The 26358-nt window shown below is 38.2% G+C and overlaps 3 protein-coding genes across 4 annotated transcripts in view; 1 reads left to right on the forward strand and 2 right to left on the reverse strand.

Moving 5' to 3' along the window:
* LOC119548151 (atrial natriuretic peptide receptor 1) overlaps nt 1-14520 on the reverse strand; it is a 41768-nt gene extending 27248 nt beyond the window's left edge. Inside the window, exons 1-4 of the mRNA XM_037855255.1 lie at nt 14400-14520; nt 7705-8405; nt 7067-7250; nt 6806-7008 (exon numbers count right to left, since the gene is read on the reverse strand). Coding sequence (XP_037711183.1) covers nt 6806-7008; nt 7067-7250; nt 7705-8224 — 907 coding nt within the window. The 5' untranslated portion in view covers nt 8225-8405; nt 14400-14520. The remainder of the gene's footprint in view (nt 1-6805; nt 7009-7066; nt 7251-7704; nt 8406-14399) is intronic.
* Nucleotides 14521-15757: 1237 nt separating this feature from the next.
* LOC119563133 (globin CTT-VI) lies at nt 15758-21979 on the reverse strand. Of its 2 annotated transcripts, none has more exons than XM_037876383.1 (4): nt 21921-21979; nt 16816-17052; nt 16589-16750; nt 15758-16240 (listed from the first exon to the last, which is right to left on the reverse strand). In XM_037876383.1, the coding sequence occupies exons 2-4, from the start codon at nt 16972-16974 to the stop codon at nt 16100-16102; spliced, it is 462 nt and encodes a 153-aa protein (XP_037732311.1). In that variant the 5' UTR covers nt 16975-17052; nt 21921-21979; the 3' UTR covers nt 15758-16099. The 2 variants fall into 2 exon arrangements, with proteins under 2 accessions (XP_037732311.1, XP_037732312.1); XM_037876384.1 differs by lacking the exon at nt 21921-21979 and adding an exon at nt 20490-20614.
* Nucleotides 21980-23814: 1835 nt separating this feature from the next.
* On the forward strand, nt 23815-26345 carry LOC119563448 (poly(U)-specific endoribonuclease homolog). The gene is made up of 5 exons (XM_037876842.1): nt 23815-24373; nt 24440-24599; nt 24995-25200; nt 25260-25492; nt 25565-26345. The coding sequence occupies exons 1-5, from the start codon at nt 24247-24249 to the stop codon at nt 25805-25807; spliced, it is 969 nt and encodes a 322-aa protein (XP_037732770.1). The 5' UTR covers nt 23815-24246; the 3' UTR covers nt 25808-26345.
* The last annotated feature ends 13 nt before the right edge of the window (nt 26346-26358 follow it).

Consider the following 26358-nt stretch of genomic DNA (forward strand, 5'->3'; position numbering starts at 1 on the left):
AATTGTTTTCTGTTTCAAAACCACTCCAAATACTATTATTTTGCAACCGGCTGTTCATGTGAGCAATTCAGTCTGCTATTTTGTGTGCTTTTATGGGATCCGACCTGGCTGGGGACTGCTAGCTGACGCCAAAGCCAAGTAAATAAAGGCAATACAACAAAAACGAGGAAACGAGCGGCTGTGAAGAATGGAAGCGGAAATGCAACGCATTTCATGGCACTCTGGGCAGAAAAAATGCATTTAAGTGGCATATAAATTTCGCGCTCACAACAAACCGCAGACACTCAAAGCCAGACTCAGACGGTGGATTTGTAGTCGGAAAGTCTCGGAGCGGTGATAAGTGCCAGTCGAGGCAATTCGCAAACAACTCGATTATACAAATAAAGTCAGCGAGTGCGAGATTTAAAATCTTTAAAATAAATTGCTATCATGACTGGCATGTTAATTGAGTTTGGCCCCGCGCGCCAAAAGTAATGAAGTGGTCATGAAATCATTTTCTAGGGTTTCCGAGAAAAAAAGGAAACTCTGAGAGGACAGCCAAGAACAGCGAGTGGAAAGTGGTAAGTCATCTGCGGCCGAAGAAGGCAATTAAAAAATAATTTGCATTCTTCCCTCTTCTTGAAGAAGGATCCGCAAAATGATAAGACAAGGCAATGAAAATTTAATTATGGTGTATAATTTGGTCTTGAAAATTGTATTAAAAACTTTAAAATACCTCCTTTTCTATCAAGTAAGTTGATACTTTGTGAGATTGTAAAAAATGTACAAAACTTAATGTATTAGTAATTAAAGCTGAATAATTGATTATAGATCAGATATCTTAATAGTTTTTAAGATTATATTTTAAGTTTACGCTTTTAAAAGGATAATTGATCGTTTTATAAAAACGATTAAGGTACATAAATATTATTTTAAAGTGCTTATGTTAATGGTAAGTTTAAAAGGAATTGTATTATATTAAAATGAATTGTATTAAGTAATCTTTATATTTTTCATACACTTTAAAGCTTTTCTTTATTACATTTTCTTTGGCAAATTATTTGCAAACTCAACTAATTTTTGACCCCACCCAGGCAAACACAATCGCGGCGAAAAGGCTTTTACGGCCAACGTCAAGTTGTGGCCACGTTTTTTCATGCATGGCCGCCCAGCCACTCCTGTTAACTCGATGTCCTGACTTCCGGAGGCGGCGTGCTCTGAAAAACCCAGTAACGCCAAGGGATGGCGAGTGCACAAAGCACCAGAGCCGACAGATAGCTTCAATGGGACACCATAAACCAGACCGGAGCCACTGCCTCACTGGCTTACTGGCACATGAAAGCGCATAGCCGGTAAACAAAAAAACAAAAGAGCAAACGGAACGGAAACTAAATAGGGTTAACAAGCGCCACTGGAGGGCGGAACGGGCAGACCTAAAATCGAAAGCTTGTTATTTTACTTAATTGCATGAGCAGGATGGCAATTTTCATATTTGTCTAGTGACAGGGAAACAAAAAAAATACAAGGAACATTTGGCTAATGCAAGTGGGTTTGTTCTACTCCTCTTTGAGGTGGGTCACTTAACTAATGAAACTTGAACTGCAGGTTAGAGACAACTGTTTTTCAAAAAAAATTAAACAATTATTTCAAGCGAAAATATAAGAAAGTAGACTAAAAAATATAAAACAACTACTTACGGCCATCAAATGTTTATGGAGTTCACTTTAAAAAGACCATTAGAACTTCTTTCCCCCCCTAGTTTTAAAGTTGTATTAAAAATAAAACGACTTTCGAACCCCTTAATCTATGACCTCCCCTTCATTCATTTCCATCACGTTTCCCCTAAGGTCTTTGTATTTTCTGATTCAATTGCCCGTCGCCCCGAACTAAACCAATGCGGCGTATGCGTAATCTCGAACAGCAACAATCGACAAATTGCACAGCGGCAAACAGAAAATTCTCGCTACGTGACACGCAACTCTTTTTGTTTGTTTACAGCTCAGTGCAATTTTCATTTGTCAAAGAGGGGATTCGAGTGTGTGTCGTGGAAATGTGAAATGTGTTTACCCATGGCACATTAGCAGACAACATTTAAGGTTTTTCTACAACAGTTTTTGCAGCTTCACAATTTTCCGGAACCACAGCTCATGCTAAATTAATTGCATCGTATGCACCATTTACTGATGTTTCCCCACTCTTTTTGATTTATTCATGCTGATGATGCTCTCAGTTAAAAAAGTGTTTAAGGGGAATTTAAGTGGCATTATCAAAAAAATATATAAAATATTTTTAAAAAATTCTTGAATTTATGTATTTATTTTTTTTTTTGGATCCAACAGCTAGAGTACTGAACCCATAAAGTTGTTGGCCAAGAATGTCCACAACAAGCAAATGACCGTCGCAGTCATAACACTAAAACTTTCGTTGCCTTTTGTGATTTTCCGCTTTCTGGCTCGGGCAGCAGTAAATGAAATTTATTTAAAAACATTCCAAATGCAACAAAAAGTGGTGAAAAACTAAATGTTTTCCAGTTTTCGTCGGCGGCGCATTGAATTGCACATTTTCTGTCGTTTATAAAGATTAAATTCGGTGGTAACCAACAACCAATTTTGAGTAAGCATGTGGAAAACTCATTAAATCGATAGAAAGTTGAACTTCTGCCAACAAACCAAAGGTTGTAAAGAAAACGTTTTCTTGGTTTGGTCCCTCTTTCTATGCCTCCGGCTCAGATTTGTATTTATTGCCAGCAGAATGTACACAGAAAGTTATCAACAAAAATTGCAGCCACAAGGCGCCATCAGCAACAGCCAAATACTTATTTATTTTATTTATTCAATGTCTTCAAAGCGTTTCCTAAACGATTTTCCTTGGTACTTCTTTGTGTTCAAAGCAGATAGAAAATCGCCTACCTGGAATTTATGAAAAGAGGGAAAATTTGCATCTCTTTGTCAACTTATAAGTATCTTTTTCAGGTTAGGCATTGAATTCTTTTTATAAAACTTGTTGAAAGGGTACGTAAAAGGAATTTATTTATCTTATGTTTGGTCGAAATTATGCTGAAGCTATTAAATTACATTTAAGTAATGAATTTACAACTTAAATAAATACTAATGCACTTTTAGACGAAAGGTATGCAACAATTTTGGTTATAGCTTTTTAGTGCAGCTTAGGGGTTTACAGGCATCACTTTTTCAGCTGTGCCGAGGATATTTTGCAAATGACATCCATGTCGGCTCACATACAAGTATTACTCACAATCTGCCTAGGAAGTCTTGGGGATTTTGCCCGGCACATTACCCATATCCCTTTCAAAGGAGGTGTGTGTGCCAAATGCCGTGACAAGGTCTTTTCCTGTCTCCCTTCAGTTTCCCTCCAAAGGTCCTATGTGCAAACATTTGTTTTACACTTTGTCGAACGTTTTTCCTTTTGACTTTTCTTGTACTTTTTTTTAAGTTGCTCACTTTGCTTTTACGACAGTTCCAGCATCTCAGTTGCCCATAAGCAGCTTATGATCTTTGCGAAACAATTTTCCTGGGTTTCTTGGGAACAATTGGGAATTTACTGTCTAAAAATACATTTATAGATTTTATTGGTTAAACCAAAGTAAAGACTTGGAAAAACATAATTTTAACTAGAACTTGCTACCACTTTATAGTTATTTATTGGCTGTTTAAATACCTATATATATAATTTGATATCACAACCCAATAATTATTAAAAACGTTGACTATTATTTTCTTGCTTAAACTTTTTTACTTCTTGACTATGCCATACAAATAAGCTGGCAGTCATCAACTGCATTTTGTACTTTTAATGAACTCCTTCAAGGAATTTATTTGAGCTGTATCAAAAGTGTTACTAGAGTAATTGCTTTTCCCAGAATCCTTGTTGACAACTTGGGGAAAAGTTTTGTGTCATAAGTCGGAGAAAGTTGGTAGTACGACTGGCTGGCCAAGACACAAGACCAAACTGATTGTTGAGGCCAAAACCAATCCAAGTTGCAATTAATCAGGGCAGCTTTTAGCCATCCCCATAAATTAGCATTTCACTATTCTGGCGTTGTTAACTATTAACAGGTTTTGGCTTTTAGACCAACTGCAGGCAGCACGTGATGAAGGCTTAATAGGAGTGTGTGTGTGAGTTGATTGTCTGCGTGTTGGTTAGCCACACATGTACTCAACTTTTTGCGGCTGAGTGCTGTTGTGCACGTGTGTGTGCGTGAAGCCAAAAATGTCGAACAACTTGCAACAGCAGCAAAAAGTTTTTAATCCCAGCTACAAGTCACACGTAAAACTGCCAAAAAAAAAACCATAAAAAAAAGAACATGGAAAATTTTCCGGTTTTTATGTTAGGGAAATTCAAATTACAAACAGGTAATTTGATTGTTTTGTAAATGAAAATGCGTTTTGCACTTAAATCATGGGTTTTTCGTAATCCTAAATTGATTTCCATTTCAAATCGATTATATACTGATTCGATTTTGTTTTGGCCAGCCAACGGAGCTCATTCGGTCGTGTGATGGCTAATTGCAAATGCACTTAGCAGTCGGCCAATCTGAGCCCCTGATTTGCATGTGGAGCTCGAATCCGTTTGGACTCGCATTGAATTGGCCACCTTGAGAAGGAGATTCCACTCTCCGGGAATGGCAATCAAAATTCTCTGGCAATCCGTGCAATTTCCCATCAAGGTTACACTCCCACCATGTTTTCATTTCCTGCCTGCGAATAAATAAACGAAATTCGGCGAAAGCTTTCAAAAATTTGCTGGCCTTACTTTGATGCAACTAAAAAAAGAATTGAAGCTCTTTGCTCTGATGTTTTGTTTAGATTTTGGGTTGAGCATGGGGTTTACTTGTTTCTTATTGGAGGATAATACAAATTGCATAAACATGGCACGGATTTTGTTTGCCAGCGAGGCGAAACACCTTTTCGTTTAAGTTCTCAGTGAAGTACTGCTGTACTTCTTACCGTTGAGAATAACTGCCAGCATATGCAAATTTATTACCCGTTTTCTCCTGTTCTACCAACTTTGTTAGTTAGGTTTCATGTTGCTTTGATGGAAGAGCAGTCTTTCGGGTCGGCAGGATTAACAATAAAAATGCCAGCCATAAAAGCGGCATTGCGACTGGGAACTGCTCTTTTGGGAACACAAATTTGTAGATTTAAAAGCTAGTTGCACAACAAAGAAATGAAAAATAATTTACGACTTGCCTAATGTTAGATGATTTAGGTCTTTAGAGAACCTTTTCTTGTAGTTTTTTCACCAAAAAGTGGCTAAAAACATTTTAATTGTTGTTTGCGCGGAATGTGGTGCTACATATACATATATCCTGGCTGCAGCCGGGTCTACGGACATGTGCCAAGTGCCAATTGCCAAGCAGGAGGCAGCCTGAAACTGCAGCCAAGAGCCGCCGAAAAGGGAGACATTCCTTGCATGACAATGAGCGAAGAAGCCAAGAATCATTTGTCTTTAAAAAGGAAGCCAAAAGTTATTGTAGGAAAAGATTTCCCATATAAGGGACGTGGTTGAGTAAAATTTTGTATCAAAATATATGGTGCCTTAATAGCCAAATAAATATTAGATATAGATCACTTTTGAACTTAGAAAAAATATTTCCTTTAAATTGCGACTTATATTTTAGTTGGGAATAGTTTAAGTAAATTGTTCTTAAAAAATGTGCATAGCCTGACTTTTTTTAAATCTATTTAAAATGTATTTTTTTCATTGAAAGGATAGCATAAAATTTGAACTGCCAAAGCAATTTCCATAAGATACAAATTCACTCCGTTGGTGAAATTTTCCATCTGCTTTTTATATCCCCATATTGTTCACACATCCACGATCATTTATCAAATAGTGAAGCTTTGGCTTGTCAAACGGACCAACGTTCTCTGGGCCATATGCATTGAATTTTTTATTTTACTGCTCTTATAATTTTCTTGAATTTCCACTCGCTGAATTTTGATTTGTATGTTCCATAAATTCATCAATCATTACTTTCACTTTGCACTTTAATTTCCATTAGTTTCGCGTCCTGTTTGTCTCACTTTCACTTTTACTTTCACTTTCTTTTTTATTTGTTGATTTTCCCTTCCGGTTTCGTCCGCCTTTGGTGTTGTTCACTTGACGGTTTATCACCGGCTTCTGGCGCCTTTTCGCAGAAGCCCGACTCGATTTGGTTGTCGTTCTCGGTTCGAAATCGAACATTCGAAGCTGTGTGCAACCGGCATTTTTGGCCAACAAACAGCTGATGTGGCAAGCTGCACGTGGCAGGGCCATAAAGCTTTCTAAGGGTTTGGGCGGTGTGGAGGGGTTTGTTTATGTTTAACTTAAGCGAGGTGGGGTTTGAACATTCATAGAATTTTGGTACATATTTTGTGTTGAATAATTTCTTGGCTAAAATATATTATTGGTATATTTTGCCGTTTAAAATATCCCTAAAAATGCAGTTCTTAACTTAATACGCTAAATCTGTATATATATAATAAGTTCTAAGCAACTATGAAAGTCGTCCTTTATACCTTCTGTAAATTAAAGAACGCAATTAATAGCTTATTGTCTAGTTCTATAATCACCACAAAACCATAGAACCGTTAAAATAAAATGTGCTTAAATAAATAAAATCATTTATTTATCTTTATATCTCTTTACAGAGATATTACGCATACGCCACAGTGGCCAATGCAAAAGCTGTCTTAGCCGAGTTCCCTTCCTCCAATGCACTGGCTAAGCGGTGGCTGTCTCGGCTAAATCGTTGGTGAAACTACTCTGTTAACATAGCACCCAATTTCCTGTTAACAGGGAAAACCCCCGATGTTCCACTCACTTGCATGTTTATTGCCAATTTCTCGGCGCATTTCCTCCGTGCGATTTGTCAAGTTGGGCTCAAGTGGAAACTGGGCGAATGTCATGTTCTCGTTACGCATTTGTTTGCCCAAGGATTTCATCATGAGAAAGCAGGTGTGCATTCCGGCCACACTCCGTTGGCCATCCCGCTCGTAGTAGAAGATGGAATGCGACCAATTGTGTCTGCAAGAAGTCTGGCTAAGCTGACGGGGATTAGGTTACCAATTTTGATGGCACTTACCGCTTCATCACGTTTATGGTCAGCTCGGAAATGGTCTCGAAACTGAGCATTCCCGTCCGCAGCAGCATGTAGAACTCGTCGTTGCAGTCCGTTTTCTTCTGTTCAAAATCGTAGGTGGAACCACCAACTGAGATCAGCGGAGTGCCCTGGCTATTGAAGTACTTGGTGATGCGGCTCACAGCAGCTGGAAATTATAAAACCATATTCTTAATCGTCAAAATTAGGAAATCTTGAAGTTTTAATAAACTCATTTTGTTTTTTAAACCAATTAATGGAATGCCTTAAAGTATGCAAAATCATAATTTCAATTTTTATTAAGCGTTCTTTTTTCAGAACATACTTTTGGACACCTTCCTAAAAGATAAAAGATGCACAAGACACTATGACACTCAAGACTATAAGATTGAAGAAGTATTTGGATTATTATTTATAACAATAAAATCGATATATTTACAGGATGAGATAGTACCTGTTCTTAGGTCTTAGACTTTTTTCTGTTTAGTTTTTTTTTAATGAACCATTAATACATTCTATGATTTGGTTTAAAAATTGGTTAAATTTAAAAAAAAAATTTGTTTGTTTCTTTTAAAGATTTATCTAAATAAATAACATTTTAAGGGTATATCCCCTGAACTCACCCAGGGAGTAATCGCAGACGGGTCCAAAGATCACCTGGGCGCACTGCTTGATGATGCCGTCCATGGCCTTAATTACGCCCAGGGAGGCGTCGCACTTGGTGTCATGGGCCAGCCACTCGAAATCGATGTGTGGTGGTATCAAGGCCTTGGACCGGATCTGCTGTTCCGCCACTTTGAGGATTGGCAGGACGCGGGGCAGTGAGGCCTGGTACATGTTGTCATCAGGCAGGAGGACCAAAGCCCGGATCGTGCAGTTCCTGCCACTCGCATCGCAAATGGCCTCACATTCCCGAGCCGGTTCCTCGCGACAATTGGCCAGACAATCCTGTGGGCCAAACATCAGGCCAACTATGACAAGCAGGATGAGCATTGGGGGCAGGGAACAATCGCTTCTGCTAATTTGGATACTGATTACGGCTTCTCCTCTTGAAACTGACACTTCAATCATATCGAGTGATTCGCTACCAGTGTCATTTTGTTTACCAATTTGTCTCTCTGAATTGGTTTCACTAATTTGCATAGTCGCAGCTCTTCTCTATTCGACTGCTCGGTTTGATTGCGGTCTGGTCTATTCCAGTGGCTCTGTGTTTGCCGGCGAACTCTGGGGTAATTAAGTTGCCTTGATTGCGCGCATAATTGAGCCGAAGTTTCCGAAGAGAAGCTGCATGTCGCCCAAGCCGTCGAAGTGCCTTTAGCTGCTCCTGCGAATGGTGCGAATCAAGTGATTGAAGTCATTAGCAGCTCTCTGTCTCCTCGAGAATACATAAATTATTGAAGTTTTAATGGGCTGCCCTCGGGGACGATAAGTGCGATGCAGAGGAATAAAATGTGCGGCTGCCTAAAAGGGAAATTCTCGGTAATAAAGTGGATAAGTTTTTCCATGCCTTACTTAAGAAACTGTTTTTCACAGCGGTCGGAGCGATTTTAACCCTATTTTGTCTCCATACAGTATTACATACAGTATTACAAAGTATTACAAATGAAACAATGGATCCGCGTATCATGGAAGTATCCCACATCTTAATCGGGCTCTAAGAACTTTAGTTATTGAGTGCAGTTTTGGGTTCACATTCTGAAAGCCATTGGAAATATGTAACATGAAAATGGAAATGGAAATTTTCACCCTCGCTAAAGGATAACGTTTTAAGTTAAATTATTAGAGATCTCAACCACAAACTCATAGAGGTATCTCACGTCAAAATGGGTATACTATAACGCAAGTTATTGAATGTTGAAGTTGAGTTTCGGGTTTCGATTCTTAAAGCCAAGGGAAATATGTAAAAATCGTACATGAAGTGCAATTTTGGGTTCCCATACTGAAAACCATTGAAAATACGAACAAATCGAACATCAAAATATGTAAAAATTTTGACCCCCGCTTAAAATAAAAGTTTGAATGTACATTTTTAGAGAATTCAAACACAAGGTCATAGAGGTATCCCACGTTTAAATTGGTAGCCAAAAACTCAAGTTATGGAAATTAGAAGTGCAGTTTTTGTAAGGTTTTTTGTAAATTTGGCTACCCGTAATTTTTCTGATATTCATAGTATATCTTAAGATAAGATCCGGAAATCTAGAAATTAATCGGACAGTTGTTAAAACATCTCTATAATCATCTTTGATCAATTATAAAACGATTTCAACTGTTATTAAATCTTAAGATCCCAAGTCATAAAAATCAAGAAGCCAGTCATAAATTTCATTATTTTCCATTCCGCTTATCATTTGTCTCAATTAGATACGCAATTTAACGATAGTAAGGAAATAACAGTCTTTATCTTTCATTCACACTGCAAGTGTGTCTTTTGCAATGTAAACAACAGTCAAAATGGTATACCAACATTTTTATTTACGATCGATCCCCACCATAACATCACCCCAACAGCATTATTTTTTTGTTGAACGCGTAGTGGGTTTTATGATTCGTACGTGCTGACTCACTGCTTCAGGTGACCAATAATAATTTGTTCAATTTCCATCGGAGCTGATGCAGCAGATAGGGAGCATGGGACCTGTTGTTTATGGCTACTTCCCTGGAATTGTTGTGGATTGCATGGGGCCATCCGCGGTTGATAAGGTTGGAATGAAGGGGGCCCAGTGGAATATTCATGGAAATCTCGCACAAATTAAGCACTTCAATAATTTTAAGTTTCGTCGTCACAACCGATTCGCCTGCAATCTATTAAAACGTCATCAAGGTGGCAAACTAACCGAAAAACAACCAACAGCAACAAAAAATAAAAAAAACGTGTAAAATGGTAGTCAACATGCTGCCATGTCTAGTTAAACGGTTGGTGATTCCTAATCTAATCGTGACAACCGGGGAACTTATGTTTCTAGGGAATCGAGTAGTTTTAGTTAGTCATGCGATTTGGAACAAATGCTGAGGGTTAAGAACTTATTATATGGTGAACTTTGAACAGAAAGATTAAGGTACTTGGGCTTGAACTAAAAATATTATTAAGTAAATAAATATATTTATGATTCTAAGCAGTAATTAGGTTTTAAAGTTTCAGAATTAATTTAAAAATTATATCATATATGACACTTTATTACCTAACACTAGATCTTAATACATATATAAAAGAAAAGTATGTAACGGTCGGTCTGATGGTAAAATAAATATTTATTATTTATGATCGATTCCGGTTGTATATATAAAAGACCACCAGAGGCAGTTTGCTATTTTCGTTCGCATTTCCCCCGGTGCAAACAAGAACATTTTATCTGGGTTCCGATAAAGCGCCGTTTGTGTAGGCTGAACTTGAGATTGCGTATACGCCGATTGTTCGACTTTGATTGTGCGTGGAAAACCCCCGAATGCGAATGTGGTGATGATGATGATGGAACGGGGAAGCCGCCGGGCCAATCGCTTAGCAAACACGGTGGAACTCCAATCCAACATTCGCTGGCAATCTGAGCTGTCGGCAATTAATAAGAATTCATCACCCGACCGATGACAATCCGGAAAATGGAATGCCAAATGCCAAATGGGTCATGTGCCTGCTGTCCCTGCCCTGTGATATCAGCGATCGGTGGATCGTTGGATCGTAGAAGCCATAATTTCGTGGGCAAAAAACCGCAACGTATTACGGGTGCCAAAATGCCAACATCGATCATATGGAAGCACACTATTTGCATTGATAGAAGGCCAGAAATAGAAGCCGGGTAAATATTTTCAACGAATCAAAATAAATTTACTAACAAATTGGCATGGACATCATGGGCGGTCTTATCAGTTTTGAGGCCCGGTCTTTGGCCGAAAGTCTGTTTATTTTTAGCCCCGGTGCGTTGAGAACTGAGCACTGACTGATTAAGATCGCCCCGCCCGAAAGTCACCAACCGAAAGGTGGGCGAATCAATCATATGCGGACTCCAGAGTTTTTTCGCCACTCATGGTGCTTTGGGCCGTTTTGCTTTTGGCCCAAAGTGGAGTACGACCTGGTCTGGTCTGGCCGTAAGCCCATCGGGCGTGCTAAGCCCCGCACTCAGACACACATGGACATGGCAGTCCGTGTTCCGTGCCTTTATTCATGCTTTTCGGTCCCTGTTTTATCAGCCACTCAACGGGTAAGGCAAACAAGTCTAAATCGATGTGATTTTGGGTTTTGCATGCCCGCTGTATCTGTGAGCCGCAAAACAAACTTGTTGACCAAGAAAATGCCTCATTGCAATTTTTAAAATGCATACAATGTAAATAAGGGGTGGGCTTATATGAAGGGGAACGCAATAGCAAATATAAATATTCCGTAAATACGTTGAATAGAATATCCAGCAACATTTTGAATGAACAAATAAAATAAAGAAACCATCGTCATGGTTTGAAAAATTAAACCGACCTTGACTTTACCAAGTAAAAATCAGTTATCTAAGGGAAAGGACAAAAATAAGCACGTTTTTACAATAACAATAACAAGGTCAAAAAGTTTTGCAAATATGTGAAGCTTTATGGGATAATAATAATGTCAAACAGTTTGCAAGATTGTGCAGGATGCTGTGCCAACTTAAATCGAATTTATTTTCTGTAATCAGAAACAAAAATAAAATTTTATTTGTTTAACTGTAATACAAGCTAGCTTTAAAAAAGTTAAACTAAAGAAAGATACAATTATATTATTCTGAAATATTTTAATGACAAATTCAAGGGAAAGATTAAAGGGTTTGCTTTTATTTGATTTATAGCTATAACACTCTAGGCAATTTCTATTTATAACAAAACTTACTCAATGCCATAAAGTACAAGTAGTATTAGCTCATAAAAACTAACACATCGATTAGAACAATCTATCGGCTGTCCCCCACTTTTAAGCTACTTCAGACATTTTATGTTCAATATCAATCAGTGTATCGGTTTTATTTTTATAGCGAATATATAACCTTTGGCAAACATTCGCGGCAATCGAATGGAAATGAACCGCGGTCGCCGTCGGAAGACAAACCGTCTACGTTTGGGCCTTTTCAGTCTATTTTAAGGCATTTGTTTATTTTTAATGTGCAATCAAGCCGCTTTTCTACTTCTACCGTCTGCCTGCCCTGCTCGATAAGATTACGGAAAAGTCCATAATAAACAGATATTCGTACACGATATTGAGCAACGCGTGCGAATCCATTTGCACATCAGTTGCCAACCCCAATATGAATGTCTCCCCCTAGTCGACTCGCCTTTTGATTCGAAAAAATATGAATCGGTTTTAGATCTCCCAACATTTGCATGAAACTTAAATGTCCATTTGTCATCGGGTATATCGAAGGGCTTTGGCCATTCCAAATGTATATTATTTATGCATTTTTAATGCTAGCATAAACTCAATTAAATTTAGACGGTTGAAGTCGAGCAAGGTTAAATTATAAATAAAGCGGCGTTCCAACGCATTTGTGACCCTTACTTTATTGTCTAGACACGGTAGATAAATAAGGTTTAAACTCTGACCCCGTCAATGTTTGCGTTGGGATGCCCTGGGTACTGTGTAAATATCCTTGCAGTGAACATGTGGTGGCTTTTATGGCACGCATGTTAAATTCGAGGATGTCCACCCCCTGCTGTTTAATGAACCATAATTAAATCGCTGCTTTAATGGATTTAATTCATTTTAAACGATTTTAAGAGCCAGGTCCAATATGGCACAGCATGGGTCTTGTACAAGTATTTTATGAAATAATCTGATACAATTCTGGCTGCCATAAAGTTTGGACTTTAAACACCAAAAGAAGCAAAACTTGGTACTGTCTCGCGCTGCCTCAAATATCAAGGCACTGGCCCACTTAATTGCCGTCAGGAACTTTTCTTCTCACCACATATCGTCAAAACAATTTCTGAAACTAACGCAAAACTTGTCCAAAACTTGCCAGAGAAACAATCTTCTAGTTGCTTAAGTCCGTAATCATTTGGGCGGGGAAAGTTTGGCGTATATCTTGTTAGCCTAACCCTTTTACAAAAACAAGTTCATATTTGTTCGGGTGTTGGCTTACCAATTGATTAATGAATATTTACGTTATCGGGCCGCTAAGGGCTATGGGCCATAGCATATGCACATACACATATGCCAGACCGAGGTGTGACCACTGGTTTAGCCCTGCCCTCGGCAGCATTATGTATACGCAGTGTGGTGTTTGATTTACTAAGTGCTGCCTACTTCACAGCATCGCAGCATGGGGTGTTTGGCAAATAGTGCTGAAAAATATATGCTAAGCAATGCTTAGAAGTCAAGTTCCCGAAAGGAAACGCCACTGGTAGGAACACTGCCAGTTGCAAAAATGCGCAGTCAAAAGAGAACTGGATAATTGATATATTTTTCGCAGAGCGAGCAAATTGAATTTCCAGAGAAATGACCCTGACAAAGAAATATTTTCTTGATTTACTGAAATTTCTTTAAAAGAAAGGTCACCCAGGCGTAATGCAAATGGGAGTTACCAGCTAAAACACTATTTTACTTCGTTTTTTGGGTCGTCAAGATTTTGTTCTACCTTTTGCATCGTTTTAATTTTCTTTGCTAACTTTTTAAAAACATTATGAACCAGAGCTTAAAATTTGAGGATTTTGAAAATGAGTTTACTATATAAGTTCATTTTTGGCCTGGGGAGGTTTTTCAAAATGATAAAGTTTAACTGCAAAGTACTTTTTAAGCTGACACCTCTAGGCCCTTAATATAATCATAGTTTCACTCGCTTTAAATGCCCACAGGCAGCAAATTCCATTTTGTGCTGTTGCAGAAATCCTTATTCAGCGGAGCTGAAAAGAATCCGCTTCAATGATTTATGCAAATTCAATAATAACAGACTTCGATGCGTGCCACAAAGTCATCGGGGCCTTTTACCCCTTCTATAAATTGCCAAGTTACTTTGTCTCTCCCAACAACCATAACCACAACCCGATGGGAATTTACATCGATGTAGGTATTTTATTTTAATTTCACAAACTAGGGGGATGGAACTTTTTACCCTGGGGCAAAATGCTGTTTTGCAATCATTTGCTTTTATCATCACAAGAAGAAGTAGAAGGTGGTGCCAAGGGGTTATGAAAGGGGGCTTTCAAGAAAGTGAATTTGCATGAAATATTGCTGATGGGCGTGTCTAATCCGAAGCAGCAGCCTCTGTCCTCAAACTCACGTTGAGTAAGAGCTTATAAAGACTTGTCGATGAATGTTGGGAATGCTTGTGACAAGCTTCAGATGGGAAAATCTGAATTGCCAGCTCACCTTATCCTTTGTCAGAAATATTTCAAACGTTTTAGATTTTTTTGCACAAAATCAAAAGCAAAAGTGCTTTGTAAGTTTAAAAACTTTAAGGGATCGTTTAATCAATGTTCCCAATTTATACACAATTAAATTCTATATTTTCACTCTCGGCGGCAGACAATTTTTCGACATATTGTACGAAACGAAAACACACAGTCACTGGGAAGCGTGAAAAATAATATTTTTAGTAATAGACGGCAGGGAAATTGCAAAAAAAATATCACCAAATGTATCGCTCGAGGCTTATTTGCGTGTCAAAAGTGAATTTTTCGCCACTTCGATGCGCGCGCGTTGCCGGAATTGAACTGAAATTCGCGGTCGCTTTGGTAAACTGCTCACTTTGTTATTTTTTGTTCTTCATTATTGGCCCAAACTATGGAAAAGCTCGACGAAGGCGTTTTGGTGGAACATTTCACCAACGCTGCGAACATTTCACCAATGATAAGGAGACAGCCTGATAACAGAGGGACTTAACAGTGGCGCTGTTAACTCAGCGAGCTCTGTTATCTGGAGGCGAAGTCAATTGGCTGATGGATAGAAAATCTTCGAAAAAGAAACGCCCCCAATTAGCGCTTCTACAAGTGTCTCTAATGTATGAAAAATTACATGCTTTCTGACCCATTTTAGGAAGCATACTTCACTTTTGCTTTGTTTCAACTTGCAATTTTGCCTCGGGTTTCTTTAATGCGCTTTTCCATTTGCAAATTTTCCCATGGCGTATACGCAATGTCACATTGTTTTGCTAAACCAGCAGCAGCTTTTTGCCATTTTCTCTGCATTTCCCCCAAAAACCCCCCATGTGCTTTTAAATCCACCGAAATTAATAGCATTTTCAACGCGACCACAGCTGAACGATGTTTGCTATTGTTTGTCCAACTTTTAGTGTGAGCTGTGGTGGCGGAAAATCATGTGCGGAAATGGTTTTCAAGTGTGCTTAAATGCTTTCTGCGTTGTCCTAGTTGTGAGTGAGTGGACAATTATAATAATTATGTTTTAGTGCGGATTGACGAACCGAATCCGTTAAGTTACTCTATTGTTTTTGGCACTAATTGAATATTAATAACATACTTCTTAAAAAGATATTAAAAACATGAAAATTCATAACGTTAATGATGATTTCAAGAGTGTTAAATCATTGTAATAATTTGACAAAATGTTTTTCCACTTAATGGGAGTTATAGTGTTAATTAAAAATACACTTAAATAAAACCTTTCCTTGATAAAGCTGAAATCTTTTACATAGATGCAAATTGATTTAAAATAAAATGTCATATGATTTCAAACTGGATTTTATTCATAAGCTTTTTATTTCTTCTTTGCTGAATTCATTTATTCGTTTGTTATCAAGTGCTTAAGGCTGACAATGGGTTAAAGCTTTACAGAGTAATGCAAGTGCGTGTGTGTGTGTGTGGGTGGGGTGTGCGCGTGTGTGAGTAGCTCTACGCAGACATACATAAGTTTTCACTGTGTGTGTGTTTTTTGCTTGGACAATCGCATTCATTATTACAAAACGAGAATAGCTAACATTTATCAATTACTTAGAACTACATAAGCTGTGCATGTGTTGCAATTGCCTCCACCGGCATCAGTTGCCTCCTCGGAATCCTCAGAATCATCGGAATCGGTAGCCCCATCTGCTGCCTCATCTGCTGGTGCCCCATCTACTTGGCATTGCCGTCATCGTCGATCGCCTTAAATATGATGCCGTAGACATGGTCCACCAACTTGGCCCACGTGGCCGCTTGACTCTCGTCCAGACTGCAGGCGGCGGTCAGCACCTCCAGGATAACGCCTTTCAGTTGCTGAAAACAAAAGGAAAATATACATAAGTATTGATACTATATATTTATATTTCTTTATGAACACTATTTATGAAGGTATAGTCCAAAAAAAAGATTGAGGCTAAGTATTTATTTTTAAAATGAAATAGAGAAATAAAGTATTATAATAAAAAATATTCAACATTACTCACTACTTTCTAAACTGAGTTAAATTTGGGTATGTTATAATAATAGATTCCAATGAGTATAGTTTAAATTATCGAAAGAATATATTCCATCTTCCAAGAGTATATTACATATGTATCAACTCAATAATGGTAAGAATTTATATCCTTTTTTTTAATATTATAATTCTTGAGCACGACTTACATTGTACGACTCCTTGGTAATGGTCCGCGGAATATGACTAACGGCCACCTTGGTCCAGATCTCGTCCAGCTTCTCCAGATCGCCATCCTGTCCCAGAACCTGAATGGACTCGTCAAAGACTCGGATGATCCTGCCGGCATGCGCTCGGAAGCGAGCGTTTCCCTGGAAGAACATCATCCAAAAATAAATTTCCAAGCTAATTTTAGGTACCATTTCAAACCACTCACACTTAGCTCCTCCAGTGGGACATCGCGGAAGGGGAACTTCTCCAGGTTGGACGGATAGCGGTTGAAGAACTGCGTCAGTATCGCCGCTCCAGAGTCTGTGGGTGTTGCCACGGGGATTTCCCAGGTCTTCTTGATCAGTTGCACCTCATCGCTGTTCATGTTTGTGCTCCGTTTTCGTCAGCTTTCACTCTTTAACTCTCTCTTAGCGCGTTTGGCCCTCTCTTTGTGGCTTCTAAACTGAAAGGGCGGTACGAAAATGGAATTAAGTCAATTTGGCTCGGCCTCTTCTTTAAGCTCTAATTGAAATTGACAGTTTTACAATGCATCTCAACGATGTGCCCGGCACAAACAAAATCAAAACAACAAACAGTGGCTTATATAAATGTGCGCACAGCACGTGCTAAAAGTCAATGCCTTCGCCCTCGAACAACAAACACAAAAATAACATCATCATCGCCATTATCATTATATCCGAGCTCAAATTAACGTCTGTCAGTTAAGCCGTAGCAAAGGCCCAAAACACCTCCCTGCCCAAACCGAAACCCACTTACTCATACATTTTTTAACATAACCCATGTTATAGGGATGGCAACGTGAAAATGGCTAGGTGATAATAAATATATTTTATGAGGTCCACGATCTATAAAGGAAATCAGTTGAAAATAATGTATTTCCAGAAATTGTAAGATAATATATAGCTTATACCAGATCTAGGTCTATAAAACAAAATCGATATGGAAAAAACTACCTTACTTTAACTATATGAAATATACTTTGGTAAATATATATATTTTTGGACCAAAAAAATCAACTTAAAATCAAAACATTTAAAATATATACTTTTTATAGACTTATGACCTTAGAGGTAGAATAATACTTTTTGAACATAAATATACCGAACTACAAATCGTTTTATGTAATCTTTACCATCCCTAATCGCCGCCCAGTCTGCGTGGCACTCGAGTTCATTAGCTGACCCCACCGCCCACGACCTGCCCCGAGTTGACCCCCAATCCACCAGGCTTTGTGGCTGGCTTTCGCTTGCAAAAATTACCATACCCCTGCTGTTCTGTTCCACGGAGAGCTGGGGAAAATGAGTAAGGTATTGCGAATGGGAGATTGTGGGAGAATTCTCTGCGCGAAAAGCGGAAATGTAAACAGCAAGAGCGCTCAGAAATGCGATATAATATGCAGACCAACAAGATTATGCGGAGAAATCAAATCATATAGAATAGGTACTATAAAAAATGATTATTTATTTACGAATTTCTAAACAATTATTTCGGTGTCATGCAAATCAGGCGAGTGCAAAACGAATTCCCATGCAAAATAAATATTTATGAGACCACAGGAAAATTCCCATTTAACAAGCGGAATTCGATGAATAATGAATAAAGTATTTAGCTCTCTTGAGTTGAGTTTTCTTCTTTTGCCGGATGACAAAAGCATTTCTAGCGAGGGGAAAACAAAAGCAGCAGTCGTGCCAAAGGAAAGTTTCTTGCTAAAAAGTAAACACAAAAGTTTATTAAAAATTCACAAAGTGACAGACAGACAAACGGAATAGATATGGTATAAGGCAGAAAAAAAAAAGAAAAATAGGAAAATGGACTCAAGTGCAGCCGCAGCAGGTGGCCGCCATGTTATTGTTGTTTTTTGCTGGAAGGGGTGAAAAGTGGGGAGGTGGGTGGTGCGGGCAAAGATTGTGCACTATAAAAAATTTGCCATCTCTCAGTAACCTTGTCTAGAAGACCCCTTCGGGGAGCACCAGCACCAACACACAGTCAACGCCATGTGAGCGCCAGGATGTGTGCTCCTGTGTGTGCGTTTTGTAATATCCTTCATGCCAAAATGCCTGTGGCTTTTGCGGTTCAAGTCTGGGCCTGTAAGTGTATAAGTGCTGCCCACTGGTGTGCTGGTGTGTGTGTGTGTAGTCGCGCGCGTGTGAGTGTGAGTGTCTGCTGCAGTCAAGAGTGAAAAAAGGCAGCAACAAATCAAGCGTTGCCTTGTGGTCCTGCACTGCGAGAAAGTCTTGGGTTTATTTCAAGAAAAAATGTAGTTCAAAATAAGTAGTATTATTAAGTACATAATCTTTTCTAGTCTTCAACACTCTGGAAAAATCTATTTTTTTAAGGATTTCACAAAAGTCCTTGGTACATTGAAACCTCATAAATTTTAAAGCATACTTTTAGGTCCAGTATTAGGAGTTTTATAAATTCCTAAGTAGAATTTCTAACTTAAACATTTCATTTCAAATTGTTTATACTTAAAACATATTTAGCTGAAACCGAAAACTTGAGATTTTTTAAAATCATTTTATTAAATATTTTAAAGGACCTTAGGTTTTTCTTTCCTGTGTCTTCCGCTATTGTGAGTGCGAGTGAGAGAGTGTTGCCAGTAAGGACATTGAGCGCTTAATTAAATTAAGGCAAACTTGATGGACAGCTACTAGACAGTCAGTCGGGCGGAGAAAGGGGGCGTTGGGAGGTGGAGGTGGAGGTGGTGGGCGGGATGTTGGGGGTAGTCGGGGCAGGCAGGTCAGGTGTTGCCAAAGTGTCTGCTACAGGACCGTGTTTGTGCCAGTGTTGTATACGTGTATATTTGTTTTGTGATGCTGCCACTCAAGTGTCGCTATGGATTTGGTTGCAATTCTGTTCCTGCCTCTTTTTTCCCCTCGGTATGTGAATTTATTTTATAGAACTCAAAAACAACATTCTGTCGGTTGCCAAGTGGCAGATGAGAAGTGCTGTGAACTCTCGAAATATGAGCTGGTTTTTAACAACTTTCAAACAATTTTCAAAGGCTCGGAAAGTTCACGGTTTACAGAATATATTTGTATATCTGAATGTACTTGTATGTATGCTGTGATATGTGATGTGCATACAGATAAATTAAAGATAAATAATTCCTAATAAACTAAATAATATGTATCGTAGCAAAAAGACTAAAAGACAGGTATTAGTAGACTATATAATATTGCTATCATAGAGGGGTTTAAAAAAATGAAGTATTCATGAGAATTGGTTATATATTTAATTTGAACAAAGGGACAAGACTTTAAAGTGCAAGAGATTTAATTAAAAATTAAAATGGGTTAGGACCAGTTTAGTTTATATTGATTTAAAAAAATGTTATTTCTTATGGAAAACATTAATCTTCTAGAGAACACAAGATAATAGAACCCAAAACGATGAACGAGAAGATAGTCTGTTAAAATGCAAAGCATTTAAAATTCAATTCTGCCAAAGCCGCTTAAAGGGAAACCATCGCTTTAAATAAATCCGTAGCTCTTTCAAGCCTCTTAAATTGCCTTTAAAGCCGTAATGCCTGACTGGAACACATACACAGCCACTCAGAGCACACACACACACACTGATGCACACTCTTGTTCTCATCACGGGCATTAAGGATAATGACTGCCACAACAACAATAACAACAACAAATGGTAATCACAAAAAACAACAATAACAATCTGGTTCTGCCAGAGGCGACACTTGTTTGCAAGGACACCACAGAAATCCATAAATTCCAAGTCCGCTGCTGTGCGGCTCTTTTTTATGGCTGGCAAAAATGCAAAAAAAAAAAAAAAAAAAGAAATCAAAATATCAACGAACCCGAAACGAAATCAAATTTAAGTAAATACAATACAATCATATAGTACAAAGTAAAAACGCACAGAAAGAGCGTTTTAATCAGCTGTTGCCTGTTGAGCCCCGTCGATGGGGAAGATAGCGCGTATTTACAGTTCGTTAGCCGTGTGCTTTTATTCACCCGATTCTTTCATAATTCCGCTACCGTTTCACTATCATATAATTGTTTACTTTTCTTAAAATATTTATTTTCTTTGTAAACTTATATTCACTTTTCCCAAATTTGTTTACGATTTTTTATTGCCGAACTTGATGGGTTTTTGTGTGCCGTTGAGGAGCGAAGACCGGAGCGTATGGTGCAAATTTCTGGGGGCTTGAAAGAACCGCACACGTCGCTTTCAGGTTGAAAACTGAGCGCGGGCAAATTGTGGGGCCTTCAGCGGAGCGAATTCACCTATTTCGCACTCTCTGCCGGCAAAGATTCGCGAGAGAGTGCCCGCCAAAACCTTGTGGAGCAAAAGCTAACCACTGCAGAGAGTGAGAGCAGGCCCAGGGGCGTAGTTCAAGGGGTTCAAGAGGTGCGCCACCTGGCCAAACAATTGATATGCCTATCAGGCCTAACGCTAAGTTATGGTCAGTCTACCTATAAGGCCAGTTATATTGTCTTAAGTACCATATAGGTAGGACTTTGTCAAACTAACACGCCCAAAAAAAATCACATCCCAGTGACACCTGTGGACCCTCCGAGGTTATTGAAGAGCGTAATGCTGGCCTTAACAAAGCTATCTCCCAAAAGCTTGAGACCTGAACCATGAAAAGCTTATATAAATTATAAAGAAGGCGGTTTGTTTAAAAATACGAAATAAGCTAAGCTTAATGTAAATAGACTTAATCTAAATATTGTTTAACTTGTTTGCTTGTTCATAATATCTTATTGATTAGGAAAATTAAGGTGCCCTACCTATAAAACTAGCGATAAATGTAATTCATAGTTTCTTATAAAGTGTTCATATGTAATTATACCAAACCAACAAATATATTTTCCTTGTTTTGAATATATTTAAATTATTACTGACAAGACCTTTTTAAGTGATTTCATTAAAAAGTGTATACAGTATTTTTATGTACAAAGTGCTGTCCAGAATATTCTTATCAAAAAATCTATCGACTGCTAAATATGTTTACAATCCCCAACAAATAAGTGCGCTTTTTGTTATCAATTGGGTAATCGCTGCGCTGTACTATATTATAAAAAGACCTATTCACTATCACTAACTGAACAAATGCCCCTAGCAAATAACTATTGAGCACCAGTAAACCAAGGGGCTAACAAGTAATACCAATGTGTTCCACACAAAATAAGTTCCATTCAAATATCACACCACACACGGGTTGTTTGTTCTCCACTCATTTGAATGGGTATTATAAGCAAAAACAATTTAGGAATTCAATCAACTCAATTAAAAATATTTGCATTTATAGATACGATAGAACACTAGATTTCAATTCACACTCACATTTTTTATAAATTCCGAGCAACTGCTCCCGACGCCGTTAAAATTTGAACTGAACAACATTTCTGTCTTGCCTCGGCCTTATAAAAGATTTCCGAACGGCTACAGCGACCAAATTAACGCAACAAACGTCGCTACAAAAGTTCCCGAACTGATAATCTTCGTTCATTATCATCCAGAAGCCGAGGTAGGTCGAACGAATGGGGATCGGGTCAACTTGGGTGAAAGTATACGTATTGTTTTGCCATTTCCCAAAATATGCCAAATATTGCGTGAGAGTATTCGTGGATATTTTAAACCATAATTAATGTTCTAATCAATGAAACATGCGCGTCGAAGCTTCGGGGCACTCAAAGTATTGGGAATCAATGGAACGAAAGAAGTACCGCCAACAATCCGATTGTGGGTATACTTCAAGTCGTCTCGTATTTGTTGACTTAACCAATACCTATATAAAAGAAGCTAAGTCGATACATTTTTATTTTCCAGTTAAAACCAAATTCCAAAAAATGTTCATTTTCAATTTTATAAAAGATTTCATTTTAATTTGATTATGTTATAAGGTTAAATATGATGAAATAGAATATCAACTTGAATATTTTTTAATAGAAGGACTTAAAGACATTATTTTCTTATCAATAAATAATTCATTTTTGTGCGTTTTAAGAAGATTACAAAGTGAGAGAACCGACTAAAATGGAAAAGATGAAGAGGAAGTCAGAATACGCCTGGCAAATACAAACAAAATTTTAAGTGGCAAACCTTGCACATTTGCATGCAAATATTTGATTGTAAGAAAATAAACAAATCGCTTAACTTAGAAGAACAAACCAGATGCTGATCAACGTGTTCGCACTTATAAACAAAGAGTAAATATGCAGTCAGAAAAAAATAGACACTTATTAATATATGAACTTAAATCAATAAAGAACTCTTGTACTAAATGTCATTTGCAAAAGCAATTACTTTTATTCGTGACAGGCTGTTTGTTTTGTTTTTACTACGATATGTTTACATAAAGTTAATTCAAAATTTGCATGTTACATTAGCAAAAAAATTTGTTACAACATTTTAATTTACTTTGTATAAAATTGTGGATATTAATACGGTTCTTATTGCTTCTTACTCTTTCTTTGGTGTTAGACTATTAGATATAACCAATTTGGCTGTAATTACACTGCCGTGGAGATAATGGAAATGTAGCATGTTGTTGCTATAAAAATAAACGTCATGCCCTAAGAAAATTTCACACTTTAACTTTAAGTGTGCAATTATACAATATTTTGCTCACAATTTATTTGTTAATTTTTTTTTCTAATCACGTCACAGTTTCCTGTTGAAGGTTTTTTTGTGGTACACACTATGGTTTAGACCCAAAATGGGTGTAATTATATTGCAGTCGAGACGACAATACAAATGACGCGATATTTGGTGAAACAAACAAATTGCTAATTGCGTGATTAAATTATTGGTTTAAGTGCTCCCAAATGCCTGATTCCAGTCACGTTGTTGTTTATTATTAACGCCTGTGCATAAAATTGTTTAGGTACCAAGAACTTTTCTGCCAGCCAGCCATATGTTTATTAGGATGTGTAAGTTTTTTTAAAATTTCTTACGATATCAGCAGCACTATTAAGGTTCTTAATTTGGAAATTTAAAATAACAATATTAAAATGGAAATTAATTGCTCTTCTATAAACAAGGAAATTTACGAAAAGCATGGTACCTATACAACCTTTGAAAATAAGCCATCTGTGATTAGTTAGGATTTTTAACTTGAATATTATATGAAAATATAAATGGTACAAAACACCACTAAAACATTAACTCAGCAAGCTCTCATTCTGTGAACATAGGAATACTTTGGTTAACTGTTTTCCTGGAAAATGTATTACTAAAGTGCACCATATGTTGGCATATTTTATTTTATTTGACGAAACTTAAAGTTCGGTAAACACAAATGTAAACAGAAGGCCCAGTGAATCCGCTCCTGAGCAAGCAAAAAGCTGCTGGCGAAGCAAAAGGCGAAAACAAACGACAACAGATGATCCCCAGAGAGCCCTTACAAAACAGAAAAGAGAGGGAGAGCGGTTTATCCAATTTTTTGGGGCTCTACTCATATATTCAGCATGTGAGCAGACGAATCTGGACTGGAACAATCCGCTCAGTGGCGTTTTGGCCACAGAGGCAATCGGTCGGTCGAAATGAGCAGATAAAACTCGATCAGCGCAAAAGATTTGGGCTATAGATAAACACCGAAAATACGGGGACACAAACAAAGGCGAGAAAACAAATGTTTGACTAATCGTAATTAGATAATTATACCACAATGGACGCAGTGCAGCAGCAAACAAACAGCGGTAGCAACATCGATAGCGCCAAATGTCAGAAGCTAAAGAGATTCGTGATCATAGGCCTGCTGATCACCATTGGCATCTTGAGTTGGCACTTCTACGGTGAGTTGAAAGTCTCCCTTGGATCTCTTTTTAAAGAGAAAGGTCGCTAACTGGTTCTTCTCTTAGAGTACTTTCACAGCAAACCGCTGCCCAAAACGCCCGATGACGTCTTGACCCTCTCCAAGAACCTCTATGCGGAGGAGACCGAGGTCAGTCCGTACCTGTACAAGGTGAATCTCCAGGGGAAGACCACGCCGGGTGCTCATGACGATCGAGCCCCCAGGAGGTAAGTAATGATGATATGATAATCGCCTTTTATTGATTAAAGTATTCACTTTTGTCATTAATAATATATACCCATTTTGAGATTAAATAAGTTGTATATCATGGTGAAAAAAGGAAATAACAAATAGCACTAGCTTTCAAAAAAGAATCTATAAAATGCCTCCACGTCTTTGATGATAGTTTCTCTTTTAGACAGACCCCAAGATCACAAAAGTGTCAGCTTTTTTGAGATTTTTAAAATATAAAATTTCCTAACTAATCGTATTTTATCCTATATCTCGAGTTGTATCCAACCAATTAACCAGTTAATTTTAAAGGCTACAGTGTGTATTGTAATTTTATTAAATTCACACATGACTGATTTTCTTATAACTGAGATTTAATTTTACGTCCCAGTCTCTTTGAACTGCACCAGGATTTGTTGACCAAAGATGCCAACTCCACCACTGCCCTTCTTATGCGGCTCTTTGATAATTATGAGTTGGATGTGGCTGTGGCGGAGCACCCAACTCCTGAGCACATTGAGGAACAGCACAATTTCCTCAGGACCGTGATGAACACTCGGGTCATGAAGCTGACCATGAGGTATCTGGTCAAAAAGGGTAAGTCAATATCAGAATAAAATAAGCAATCTAACTAAATCTTTTCTAACTCTCTTTAGACATTGTAAGCACCGAATATGATGATCAATTGCGTTTGCTGCAGGAACTTTGGTTCACTCCGTACTCCCGAGGTCGTGGCATCGTGGGCAGCTCCAGTTTCGAGCACGTCTTTATGGCGGAGATACGGGACCAAAAGGTCCTGGGATTGCACAACTGGCTGTATTTTGCAGACCAAGAGCAACGCGGCAATGTGGACTACAAGGGATGGCTGAGCCACATGGAAACGGGAAAGGTAATGTATCTAAATGCTATTAAAGAAACCTATTCTTAAAATAAGTGCAAAATATATTTAAACCCTTTCTAGAACAACCAAATGGTGCTGAGTGTTCGCTACACGTTCCAGAATCTGAACAAGCCAGTCACTGGATTTTTTGTGGGCACTTCTCCCGAGTTGGAGTTGTCCCTCTATACGGCCTGCTTTTTGACCACCTCGGAGAAGGTGCCCTGCCACATCCAGCTGGGGCATGCCTCCGTTCCGATTGTCTCTCATGGATGGAACTGGAATGGTATGCGCCTGATAGCCTCCGCCTATCCCGACAGCTCCTAGATCATCGTCCCCCTACCATCACCCATTTCGGAAACTCAATAAAATGAGTTACTGCTACCTCATCGAAGACGGCAAAAGGCTAACCTCCAAACTCAAAGTCAAGTTCATTTTGTTTTGCCACTTTATGAGTGCTTCTTGGCCCTGATGTCTCTAGCAATTGACGAGGATGTCAGTCAGGACACGAAGTTTGTCCGTCTGCCCATCATTTCGGTTGTTTTGACAGCATTGCGTGGCCCAAAGCACTTGGCCTTACATCATGAAGTTGTTTATTAGTTCTAACATTAATAGTTATTACCGGCGGAAGTCAAGCAAGTCAATTGCTATTATGAGAGATTGTGACGTTTAAGTATTATGCAGTCATTAAACCTGCTTCACAATGGATTCACTCTCTCAAGCTTTGTGTAAACTGGATTGTCATCCCTCGTCTTTCATACAAAACAATATAGGTTTTATACATTTTTTGAGATCTAAAAAAAATACTAAATTGTAGCCCCTTTAATTAGCTACAAGTTAAATAGAACATGTAAATCCTTGTAAACTTTGATTTCTAA

Source organism: Drosophila subpulchrella, chromosome 3R (genome assembly GCF_014743375.2).
Source record: "Drosophila subpulchrella strain 33 F10 #4 breed RU33 chromosome 3R, RU_Dsub_v1.1 Primary Assembly, whole genome shotgun sequence".
Classification (NCBI taxonomy): domain Eukaryota; kingdom Metazoa; phylum Arthropoda; class Insecta; order Diptera; family Drosophilidae; genus Drosophila; species Drosophila subpulchrella.